This window comes from Nerophis ophidion, linkage group LG22 (genome assembly GCF_033978795.1).
Source record: "Nerophis ophidion isolate RoL-2023_Sa linkage group LG22, RoL_Noph_v1.0, whole genome shotgun sequence".
NCBI lineage: Eukaryota > Metazoa > Chordata > Actinopteri > Syngnathiformes > Syngnathidae > Nerophis > Nerophis ophidion.
Genome location: NC_084632.1, coordinates 28,246,292 through 28,259,747, shown reverse-complemented (window position 1 = coordinate 28,259,747; position 13,456 = coordinate 28,246,292). Strand labels below are relative to the sequence as shown.

Sequence of the window (13,456 nt, the reverse complement as noted above, 5' to 3'; positions counted from 1 at the left end):
TTGTTATGTTCCGCCTCTTAAAAAGTTGAAGCAACTAAGGGCAAGTTGAGGTGTATTCCACCTACAAGCCCGCAGGCGATACAAAAGAACCTGGCAGGTGAGTCAAAAATGTTTTATATCATTAAGATAATTGATCTGATACAGTACAATTCACTTTTGAAAATAAGCACCTGAAAATCTGAGCTACCAAATTCTGTTCAGCGGCAAAGTAAACCTGACAGCTATATTGCTGTAAATTACATGGTTGGATCGAGAGCTACATTTATGTTTGCAGGGTGTACCTCTAACCTTTCGATGAGTTATTATCCTTCACACGAAAGCCGAAGTGGCAGCCAAGGTTTTAAAAAGGGATTGTTATTCTTTTAACTTGCACATACTGTACATGCAAAATGCTGACATGTGGTTCAAGTATTGAAACCTCAGTCACAATCAAAGTCGTAAATGCTATTGGTTGGTTAAGTTACTCACCGGAAAGCCTGGCTCTCCCTTGGGGCCCTGTAAGCCGTCTTCGTAGTCGTACAGGAGGTCTGGGTCTTCATAGCCGTAGTCATATCCGTCCATGTCCATATCATCATAGCTGCCATCCACATCGTGCTGCTCTGAAGAGTCCACTTGATTTTCCCGGTACAAAGTGGTACCACGAGCCATTGCATGTGAATCCAGGTGCTGATGATTCTCTCGAGGCCCAAAGCTTGAGTGCCTGGAGTTGTTCCTGAGTCCTTCCTTTAGAAAACTTTGCCTCACACGGGATATCGGGTCAGAGGTGGAATTGGTGGCCGGCTGTCCCACAGAGTCGCTCTCGTCTTCGGTGCTGTTCTCAAACTGATCAGTGTCCCCTTGTGGTTTTGGTTGTTTAGACAACATGCTTTGGGTCGTGGTAACAGTTTCTGTGCTTTGGGTGAAAGCCGGAGTAGCCGAACTGGAGCTGCCAGCCTGAATTGAGGATGTGTTCGATTTGACGAGGGGTTTATATTCAGATATGAGTCTCTGGTCCACCATATGAGATTCTGGTAAAGGGCTTGAGGTTGAATCATGTAGGGGCACACTGTCAGGAATCATGGTTGCCTTTTTCACCAGCATTTGATGAGTATCTGTTATTCCAAGAGAGGCTATTGTCGAGGGGCTAGAGGGGGGATATTTTGCCTCAACTTTCAAAACACGGTCTGTCAAAGACGATCGGTACGTGTCGGCCAGCCGGCACTGTTTTCTAAGGTAGTTGCAATAGTGTGCAGCAGCTCGGGCCGAGGGATATATATCCAGTTGGCAAACTCGACCGTTGAAAGGTGCAGCTTTGGAGTTCATCCTCCCCAAAGTGAAGAGACCATCAGAATGTCTAAGTGTCTCAGACCTCCCCAGGGTTTGCTCCCATTGGTACACCGCTCCACAATCTGCATAGAAGGACACTGAGTGTGCCTTAACGGCAATAGCAAAAGGGTGCTGGCGGCCATCATGCCAGTTGTAGGTAAAGTAGATGGAGGCCTTCTCTGCTGTGTAGACCGCCACTCTGCGTGGCAGGAGCTGAATGCCAAAACGCAACCTGTCCCTACCATCTCTGACACTGAAAATAAAAGCGTTGTTTGCTCGCCAGGAGCTTACGCTTACAATAACAGAAAACTCCTCACCGAATTCCGGAGGAAAGAGACTGCCTGCTGGAGCCTCATAAAGAGAGTTTGAGTGTAGTATTACCCCATGTCCAGGAAATGGGAGATTTATTGGCGAGGGAACAGTGGTATAAGTGGTTGAAGGTGAGGCAGTCCTTTCGTATGGATCGTCTGTGGTACTCTGAACTGTGAGCCCAAGCTGATAAAGGATATTCACTCCTAAAAAAAACAAGAGACACTATTAGAAACATGATTTTTTCCCAAAATATGACAAACAGTCTGAGTCAATGTGGTTTGACACTGGCTAAGCTAAGAATGTGCAGTAAACCTTCTGTGGATGTATTATTAAAGGGGACCCCTTAGGCAAAATAAACTTTTTGTACCTTTTAGTACCTTTTTTTGTGTATTTGGGATTTGCATAACTCAAAAATGTGAAATCAAACCATGTAGGCATTGCGCAGATACTTTATAAAACAATATTGCCTTCCCTCCGACAGGACTTCCTCGAAACGAGCCATTTGGACAAGCCCTAATTGTGACGTTTTTCTCAATTGAGGCTTCAGCGGATATCTGTATATATATATATATATATATATATATATATATATATATATATATATATATATATATATACATATATATATATATATATATATATATATATATATATATTTATATATATATATTTATATATATATATATATATATATATATATATATATATATATATATATATATATATGCAAAAAATGTACCCAAGTGCTGTGGTCACTAAGTTCCTTCTTATTATCCATCTTCTTTTTTGGGGCAGACTGGTTCGTACACCGATCTGTTGTGGTGAAGAAGGAGCTGAGCCGGAAGGCAAAGCTCTCAATTTACCGGTCGATCTACTTTCCCATAATAACCTATGGTCATGAGCTTTGGGTCATGACCGAAAAGATAAGATCACGGGTACAAGCGGCCAAAATGAGTTTCCTCCGCCGTGTGGCGGGGCTCTCCCTTAGAGATAGGGTGAGAAGCTCTGCCATCCGGGAGGAACTCAAAGTAAAGGCGCTGCTCCTCCACATCGAGAGGAGCCAGATGAGGTGGCTCGGGCATCTGGTCAGGATGCCACCTGAACGCCTCCCTAGGGAGGTGGTTGGGGCACGTCCAACCGGTAGGAGGCCACGGGGAAGACCCAGGACACGTTGGGAAGACTATGTCTCCCGGCTGGCCTGGGAACGCCTCGGGATCCCCCGGGAAGAGCTAGACGAAGTGGCTGGGGAGAGAGAAGTCTGGGTTTCCCTGCTTAGGCTGTTGCCCCCGCGACCTGACCTCGGATAAGCGGAAGAAGATGGATGGATGGATGGATGGTTCGTACATGCACATTTCTTTGAATGTAAAGTAGCGTATATCCATCCATCCATTTTCTACTGCTTGTCCCTTTTTCGGGGTCACGGGATGTCGCTGGAGCCTATCTCAGCTGCAATCGGGCGGAAGGCAGCGTACACCCTGGACAAGTCGCCACCTCATCACAGGGCCAACACAGATAGCGTATAGTTCGAACTTGTTCCCTTCAATAGACTTGATATGGAAGTGCTAAAAACTACAACAAGGATGACATACCTTTTTTATATTGGTTGATATTGACAATCAACGATATTTTCTATGACCTATGAAAAATATGGACTAGGGGAGAAAAATATCAAATGGTAAAAAAATTTTTTCGAATGTAACCTTACTTAAAAGCAAATTTCCTGAGCTATTTTAGCTCGAAAGTAAGGAAAATGTCAACACAATCATGGAAAACTCTCAAATAAACACTGTAAACAAAATTCTAAAATCCCAATAATCACTTCACAACAACATTTTTAAATTGAGCTTCAAAAATAAGAAATTATTAGGAAATGCCTAATAGAGTATACACAATAGTGTAAAGCATGAAAATGTAAACATAGAGAAACCTGAGAAGAACAACTTTGCAGATTTACAGCCAGGACATTACGTGGTCTGTGGAAAATTTAATTTGGTTTGTTATTCTTATTTAAGTATGAAATGTATGTTTCTGTAATGCAGTAATTATTATTTAGGATTATTGGCAAAAATTATTATTTTGAAGTTGCACATTTTTCACATTGTGTTATTTATCTTATTTATAGAGTTCTGCACATTAATTTCTCCATGCTGTTTCTGTACATCCGAATAGGGATAGGATGAGGGTTAAAAAAAAAAGATGTGTGCAGCGAAGGACTATGGTCTGTTTGAAAAAATACCAAATAACTCCCATACTTTCGAGGTGACTTTCTGGCCAACACAGATAGACAACATTCACACACTTGGGCCAATTTAGTGTTGCCAATCAACCTATCCCCAGGTGCATGTCTTTGGAGGTGGGAGGAAGCCGGAGTACCCGGAGGGAACCCACGCAGTCACAGGGAGAACATGCAAACTCCTTTTTGACCCTTGAGCCTTGCTGTAGCGGGGTAATGGAATGCACAAATGCAGCTTGCAGGTAAAAGAATAGTTAATAGCACCAGTAGTCAAATTCTACACAAAAATACTATTGTGCTCCGGTGTGCATGTAATACAGAACACGAGTGCTCCCGACAAGAAGGGACTATTTTTCGCCATGAGAGGAGGTGACATCCCTGCCTGCTGTGTGCGTCGTTCTAGAGGTGGGTGGTGCTTCTCTCCCGTTTTCAGATTTCAGGTAAGGTTCAGTAATAACATAACACTTTTATATTGTTATTGTGACTGCTTTAGTACGTAAGATGACAAAAAAGCTCAACAAAAGTGAAAGACGGCCGATGTCAAAAGGAGCTTTTTTACTGCAAACGACATCAAAATATGTCAATACTTTTTCTCAAGCTAATCACACACTTTTCTGGCTTCAAAAAAAAAAGCGCTACGCTATACATCCGGGTTAACTACGTTTAGGGTTTCGCCGTAATGTACGGGCTTCATATTAGTTGCCACTTCTAACTGTCGGCGGTAGGGGGGTGGACGGAGACAAAGAGAGGGCCAATGAGCTAAACAAGTCTGAGACATGCCAGCCGGCCCCCCTGACAACTTCAGTGAACCAATCCACCCCTCCTCACAGCCCCCAACTCCAATAACTACCTTCCCCCCACTTAAGACCGTCCCCTTAGCTTGACGACCCCCCCTCCCCCAACCACCTGAGACCGCCTCAGTGTGTCTGTTTGCAGAACAGGTGAATGCACAGCTAAAGAAGTTACACACAGGCAAGGCCGCGGGTCCCAATGGTGTGAGCCCCAGGGTGCTCAAGGCCTGCGCCCCACAGCTGTGTGGTGTGCACAGCTGGGTGGTGTGCTTCAACACATCTTCAACATGAGCCTTTGGCTGCAGAAAGTCCCCACACTGTGGAAAACCTCATGCGTGGTTCCCATCCCCACGTGACTCAGCACGTTGATTGACTACAGGCTGGTGGGTCTAACCTCCCATAACATGAAGACCATGGAGAGGTTGGTTCTGGAACAACTCTGCCCGATGATCAAGCCCCCACCTGGACCAACTCCAGTTCGCCTACCAGCCCCGACTTGGAGTGGAGGACGCAGTCATCTACCTGCTAAACCGAGCCCACACCCACCTGGACATGCCTGTAAGCAGTGTGAGAGTCATATTTTTTTACTTCTCCAGTGCGTTCCATACCATACGACCTGGACTACTGGGTGTGAAGTTAGAAACAATGCAGGTGGAGGCCCCAATGGTGTCCTGGGTTGTATATTACCTGACTGACAGACCACAGTACGTGCGATTGCAGGACTGTGTGTCTGACAGGCTGGTCAGCAATACCGGGGCCCCACAGGGCACAGTCTTCTCCCCCTTCCACTTTACCATCTACACCACCAATTTCCACTATCAGTCAGAGTCCTGCCACCTTCAGAAGTTTTCTGATGACTCTGCGATAGTGGGGTGTATTGAGGATGGTGATGATGAGGAATACAGGGCACTGGTGGAGGACTTTGTCCTATGGTGTGGAAAGAAACACCTCCAGCTCAATGTGAGGAAGACCAAGGAGCTGGTTGTGGACCTGGGAAGGAGGAGAAGTACTCAGGTGACCCCTGTGTCCATCAGGGGGGTCAATGTGGACATGGTTGAGGATTATAAATACCTCAGAGTACACATCGACAACAAACTGAATGGGTCAAAACACACTGAGGCCCTCTACAAGAAGGAACAGAGCCGCCTCTACTTCCTCAGGAGGCTAGGATCCTTCAACGTCTGTACAAAGTTGTTGAAGATGTTCTACGAGTCGGTGGTGGCGAGCGCTTTCTTGTATGCCATGGCTTGCTGGGGCAGCAGGTTGAGAGTGAAGGATGCAAACAGACTGGACAAGCTGGTAAAGAAGTCAAGTAACTTGGTGGGAGTGGAGCTAGACTCTCTGGCGGTGGTGTCAGAGAGGAGAAGTCTAGCAAAACTCCTAGCCATTATGGACAACTCCTTCCACCCACTACACTCGGACCTTGCGGAGAGAATGAGCATGTCCAGTGGAAGGCTCAGACTCCCTAAATGCAACACGGAACGACACAGGAGGTCCTTCATACCGACAGCCATCAGACTGTATAATGCATATGTTCCTTCTTGACTGCACTTAAATGTAGAATATATGTAGAATATATTTATATTATTCACATGTGAATAATGCTGTATAGTATTTATTGTCTATTGTGAGCAAACTGTGGTGCTGAATTTCCCCCAGGGATCAAAAAGTACTTTCTATTATATTCTATTCTATTGCATTCTATTCCAAAATAATAAAGTAATATAAAGTATTGTATCTTCCAGGAGAAAACAAATAAAGTCTGACTTTCTTTTTAGCTTTTATGGCCATTTTAATCATACCACCGGGCCCAATTCCAACAAGTATTTGCTTCGTGCACACACGTCTGTCTCCGTGTTTCACTCCTAGACACACAACACTTGTTCAATATCCGCCAACATGATGTGTTCACAGACCATGAGAAAAATGACCACCTTAACAAAATAACATACACATTGACATCAGCCATTAGGGTTGTCTGGAGCGGAGGCAGTGTGTCCATACTGTGGACATACAAACTCCGTTTCCATATGAGTTAGGAAATTGTGTTAGACAAGGGAAACCCTGACATTAACAAAATAAAAATGACCTACATTACGATCATGCTGTGTCAAAGATGTTTTGTAATGTTATTCTGTGATACTACCGCCTAAAGAAATGCTAGTGGATCAGTTTAGGAAAACGGGGGCGGTGGGGTTTTCGGGGGAATTTTCTGACTGGTTGAAATATTGTGGAAATGATTTTATAACTTGTTCTGGTCGAGTCCTCAATTACAGAAGGATTAGCAGGCTGAATATTACATTTGATTAATTAATACAGAAGGTTTAAAACATTGTCATGCAGCAATACTGAAGAGCAGGGAAACCTGCGAAACAGGCTTGTAGGGATGAAATAACATCTGTGATTTTTCCTGGCCTAACAAAATTTCAGCTCTACAACGGGATTGAGCACTGTATAACAGATAAACCACAGAAACCTCGAATATATATATATATATATATATATATATATATATATATATATATATATATATATATATATATATATATATATATATATATATATATATATATATATATCTCAGAATCAAAATCAGAAATACTTTATTAATCCCTGAGTGGAAAATATATATATATATATATGTATATACGTATATACATATATATATATATATATATATATATATATATATATATATATATATATATATACATATAACCTTTTATCGAACGTGTCTATTGCGCTATATATTGATATTGTTTTATCAGCCCAGCATTAAACGCTCCTCTGAACAATCAGTGTTTTACAGAGTTAATAATGATATTAAGGACCATAGTGTTCAGGTGGCATGACAGTTCAAACAAAAATATGCTACATTTGATACAGTAGTGCTGAATGAATTAAATGTATATAATGGAAACAAGTGTATTTCAACCTGTAAATCTCCAAACATTCAATACACACAAATCTCTGACAAGAGAGAGAGAATAGCAAATAGTTTTACTTGGTTTGGAAATGGAAATGCCAAAGGACATTAGATAATATACTCAAAGCTACTATGAAAGTTGTGTTTTTGAAAATATATATCGTATCTCTACCATTTTTTTCTCTTGCAGCATGTTGTACCAGAAAACAGCTGTGGTCCAGACGGCAATGGGGACCAGAAGAATGAGGCCAAACTAGGATACAGGAAACCCTCGCTAACAGCTTTTCTGACTCGATCTACCGATCATGAAAGGAGCCTCCGCCAAACAATTGTGTCATTCTTTTCCCAGAACCATAGGTAGTTACTTTTCTGAAAGTAAGGCACAGTTAGAAAAAGTGCAAGGAACACTCCTTTGAAGTGAAGGTCATTCTGTGCCATCTTTAAGTCGGGGAACATAGAGCAGATAAATAGGGGAAGGTGGAGGAAGAAAACTTTCTTTAACATGACAAATAGCAACAAAGGGAGTCTGACACATTTCACTGTAATTGTACGTGTCAAAAGTAAATTTTCAAATATGGCCTGACCCTGCTGTGTGTGTGCACATGTAAGAGAAACTAAAAAGCACTGTAACTACCTCAGAATAGATAACCTTTTGAAAGTCACAACCTATGAGTACATGCGTACACATGTGCCAGTAGAGTACATGCTCAAAACAAAAAGGAGTGGAGCCCAGCAAACTGGCCAATTAGTAAAAAGTTACCAGTCAATATTAATTCAAACAATTTTTGTTTCATTTGACATCACATGGACAAATATAAGACCTTCTGGAGGAAAGTTCTGTGGTCAGATGAATTGAGCTGTTTGGCCACAATACGCAGCAATATGTTAAGAGGAGAAAAGGTGAGGCCTTTAATCCCAGGAACACCAAGCCTACCGTCAAGCATGGTGGTGGTAGTATTATGCTCTGGGCCTGTTTTGCTGCCAATGGAACTGAGGCTTTACAGAGAGTAATTGGGACAATGAAAAAGGAGGATTACCTCCAAATTTTTCAGGACAACCTATAATCAACAGCCCGGAGGTTGGGCACTGGGCTCAGTTGGATGTTCCAAAAGGACTATGACCCCAAACACACATCAAAAGTGGTAAAGGAATGTTTAAATCAAGCTAAAATTAAGGTTATAGAATGGCCTTCCCAAAGTCCTGACTTAAAAGTGTGGACAATGCTGAGGAAACAAGTCCATGTCAGAAAACCAAAACATTTAGCTGAACTGCACCAATTTTGTCAAGAGGAGTGGTCAAAAAAAATCAAACAGAAGTTTTCCAGAAGCTTGTGGATGGCTACCAAAAGCGCCTTATTGCAGTGAAACTTGCCAAAAGACATGTAACCAAAAATTAACATTGCTGTACGTATACTTTTGACCCAGCAGCTTTGGTCACATTTTCATTTGAACCATAATAAATTCATAAAAGAACCAAACTTCATGAATGTTTTTTTTTTTTTTGTGGCAAAAAAGTATGTGCTCCAATCACTCTATCACACACACAAAAAAAAGAGTTGTAGAAATTATTGGAAAGTCAAGACAGCCATGACATTATGTTCTTTACAAATGATTGTAAACTTTTGACCACAACTGTATATGCCTGTAAGCACACATGGAGTTTTGTTGAACGTTTATAGTTTCAAACGATAACAATGCTAATATTTGTTAGTCATGTTAATGGGATCTTCCACTATATGTTAGCATTAAGCTAGAATGATAAAGAACCAACATTCTTCCTGTAATGTTGCATTTTTTTTCAGTTCATACCAAGCTGTATTGTCGAGTTAACATTATTTTTCCATGTGTATATTAACATACTTTCTTTTGTGTGCTTAGTTTTCACATTTATTGGTTGCCCTAGAACAGGGGTGCTCACACTTTTTCTGCAGGCGAGCTACTTTTCAATTAACCAAGTCGAGGAGATCTACCTCATTCATATTTATAATTTATATCTATTTATTTATGAAAGAGACATTTTTGTTAACAAGTTAATGGTGTTTAATGATAATACAAGCATGTTTAACACATATAGATTCCTTTCTTTCATGAAGACAAGAATATAAGTTGGTGTATTACCTGATTCTGATGACTTGCATTGATTGGAATCAGACAATGGTGCTGATAACGTCCGCATTTTCAAATGGAGGAGAAAAAAAGTCCTCCTTTCTGTCCAATACCACATGAAAGTGGTTGGATTTGGCATCTAATTTGTCCAACTTGCATACTCTTTTTTTAAACACTTTGTTATGAGAGTAACATATGTGTTAATGTGTGTAATGTGTAATGTGTGTAATATGTGTAATGTGTTCCTTTAATGTGTGTCAGCAGGTGGGTGACGTCAGGGCGGGGGAGTGGCTAGTGTTTTTGTGTGGAATTTTGACTGTGTTCGAGACGTAAATAAAAAGCCACGATTTGCAACTAATCACTGGATTCGTCATTTTTCCCTGGAGTCCGGAATTGTGACGACCCACTGCCGGTGTTGCCCCGAGAATCCATCGGCCCTGGAGAAGTGTCTCCCCTGCGCTCCTTGACTACGGTCTAGGCGCCGGAAGCAGGAAAGCTGCAATAACTTTATAAGAAATACATTGGCATCAAACTCCGTAGCTTGCTAGCTTGAGCACGCTAGCTTTCTGAGACTCTTATTTTGTTAGCATAGGCAGGATGAAACAGGTCTTTTATGGTGAAGACAGGATCTGTACAGTCGGTCTTTAGAGTTTTGACAGTAGGTACGGCTCAAGAGTCTGTTGAAATAAAAAGTGTTTCTCCCCGTCCTGTAAGTGATTTTTTTCTTAACAATGAGCTCGCAGCAACCAGCGTCATCTCACAAGATCCTCAGGTACCGAGAATGGCAAAAAACTGACGAAAATGAAGTCTTGGTGAAGATTGATGATTGCTCTTTTATATGTCTATTTTTTTAATGCCTAGCTTGAGATCGACTGACACACCCTCCGCAATCGACCGGTAGCTCGGGATCGACGTAATGCCCACCCCCGCCCTAGAACATGGGTGTCAAACTCTGGCCCGCGAACCAACTTTGGCCCGCCGTGTAATTTCATTTGGCCCTTGAGGCAATATATCAAGTTAACATTAGAGCTGGCCTCCCGGGGAAACCATTCTCCCGATTTCCACCCGGGTAACAATATTGGGGGTGTGCCTTAGAGGTACTGCCTTTAGCGTCCCCTACCATCTGTCAATTTATGTGGTCTCTACACACACATGAGTGAATGCAATGCATACTTGATCAACAGCCATAAAGGTCACACTGAGGGTGGCTGTATAAACAACTTTAACACTGTTACAAATATGCGCCACACGAAACAAGAATGACAAACCCATTTCGGGAGAACATCCGCACCGTAACACAACCGAACAAATACTCCTTGCAGCACAAACTAACCCCTCTTCCCCAACCCCACCCACCTAAGCCCCTACATTAATGAACTAGCTTCCAAGAAAAGATGCCAGTAAAAAGGTCTGAATGGTTGATTTATTCATTGTTATTTTATTTTCAAATGTATTAGACTGTGGAAAAAGTGGAAGGGGAACATTATCAGAATTTCAAAAGTGTTAAAAACAATAAAAATCAGTTCCCGGTGGCTTGTTGTATTTTTTGAAGTTTTTTTCAAAATTTTACCGGTCCTGGAATATACCTAAATAAAGCTTTAAAGTGCCTTATTTTCGCTATCTTCGAAAACACTATCCTTTTCCCTGTGACGTCATACTGGGCTGCCAATACAAACAACATGGCGGTTACCACAGCAAGATATAGCGACATTAGCTCGGATTCAGACTTGGATTTCAGCGGCTTAAGCGATTCAACAGATTACGCATGTATTGAAACAGATGGTCGGAGTATGGAGGCAGATAGCGAAGACGAAAATGAAGCTATTGAGCGAATAGCTATTGACGCTATTCGGCCACAGCGTGGGTGTACCTATTGAAGTGGCCCATAGCATGGCTGCCTTATTAGCATCGCCGGTAAAATGTGCAGACCAAACGATCAGGACTTTCGCATCTTGTGACACTGGAGCAACTTAAATCCGTCGATTGGTAAGTGTTTGTTTGGCATTAAATGTGGGTATCTAGTTTCAAATGCACATACAGCTAGCGTAAATAGCATGTTAGCATCGATTAGCATAGCATGTTACCATCAATTAGCTGGCAGTCATGCCGTGACCAAATATGTCTGATTCGCACATAAGTCAACAACATCAACAAAACTCACCTTTGTGATTCCGTTGACTTAATCGTTGTAAATGCATCTGCAGGTTATCCATACATCTCTGTGACATGTCTGTCTTAGCATTGCCGGTCAAATGTGAAAACACTTTGGGACATTCAATGGGGGTCTGGCCGCAGATTTCTTGCCAGTGGTGCAACTTGAATCCCTCCCTGTTAGTGTTGTTACACCCTCCGACAACACACCGACGAGGCATGATGTCTCCAAGGTTCCAAAAAATAGTCGGAAAAACGGAAAATAACAGAGCTGAGACCCGGTGTTTGTAATGTGAAAATGAATATGGCGGGTGTGTTACCTCGGTGACGTCACGTTCTGACGTCATCGGTAAAAGACCGATAAACAGAAAGGCGTTTAATTTGCCAAAATTCACCCATTTAGAGTTTGGAAATCGGTTAAAAAAATACATGGTCTTTTTTCTGCAACATCAAGGTATATATTGACGCTTGCATAGGTTTGGTGATAATGTTCCCCTTTAATGTTGATATTTACATCTGAAGGCTGCAAATAGAAAATTGTTTATGTAAATTGTATTTAATATATAGATATATATATATATATATATATATATATTTTTTTTTTTTTGAAAGTTGATTTTGCACTATTAAGTTCTATAAGCATTGCTTGTTCCATATTCAGTGTTAAAGCAAATCAGTGTAGCAAACTGTGCAATAATTAACATTTTATTCATGCACTTTCTCTTGCTACTTCAAGGCATGAATGTTTGATTCATTCATTATTTTTATTTTATTTTCAAGTTTATTATTACCCTATAGAAAAAGTTTATTTTGATATTTACCTCAGAAGGCTGGAAATAGAAAAGAGGCATAACATTTTCATTCAAATTTTATTTGATATTCCATTGATATTTGTATTATTATTATTATTAACTTGATTTTGCATGTCACTATGGAGTTATATAAGCCTTGCTTCTTAAATATTCAATGCAAAACGTGTTTGGGTCCCTATTAAAATGTTAATTTGTTCAACCTCGGCCCGCGGCTTTGTTCAGTTTAAAATTTTGGCCCATTCTGTATTTGAGTTTGACACCCCTGCCCTAGAACGACCACTTCAGTGCATCCATCCATCCATCCATCCATCATCTTCCGCTTATCCGAGGTCGGGTCGCGGGGGCAACAGCCTAAGCAGGGAAACCCAGACTTCCCTCTCCCCAGCCACTTCGTCTAGCTCTTCCCGGGGGATCCCGAGGCGTTCCCAGGCCAGCCGGGAGACATAGTCTTCCCAACGTGTCCTGGGTCTTCCCCGTGGCCTCCTACCGGTTGGACGTGCCCTAAACACCTCCCTAGGGAGGCGTTCGGGTGGCATCCTGACCAGATGCCCGAACCACCTCATCTGGCTCCTCTCGATGTGAAGGAGCAGCGGCTTTACTTTGAGTTCCTCCCGGATGGCAGAGCTTCTCACCCTATCTCTAAGGGAGAGCCCCGCCACACGGCGGAGGAAACTCATTTCGGCCGCTTGTACCCGTGATCTTATCCTTTCGGTCATGACCCAAAGCTCATGACCATAGGTGAGGATGGGAACGTAGATCGACCGGTGAATTGAGAGCTTTGCCTTCCGGCTCAGCTCCTTCTTCACCACAACGGATCGATA

At 42.0% G+C, this 13,456-nt stretch overlaps 1 protein-coding gene across 2 annotated transcripts in view; it reads right to left on the bottom strand.

The window, feature by feature from the left end:
* Window positions 1-13,456, bottom strand: part of LOC133540752 (collagen alpha-1(XXIV) chain) — a 286,309-nt gene that overhangs the window by 216,021 nt on the left and 56,832 nt on the right. For both annotated transcript variants that reach the window (XR_009803719.1, XM_061883645.1), the window contains exon 3: window positions 469-1,820. Coding sequence is in view for 1 of the 2 variants with exons in the window: in XM_061883645.1 (XP_061739629.1) it covers window positions 469-1,820 (1,352 nt within the window). In the remaining variant the exon portion in view is untranslated. The remainder of the gene's footprint in view (window positions 1-468; window positions 1,821-13,456) is intronic.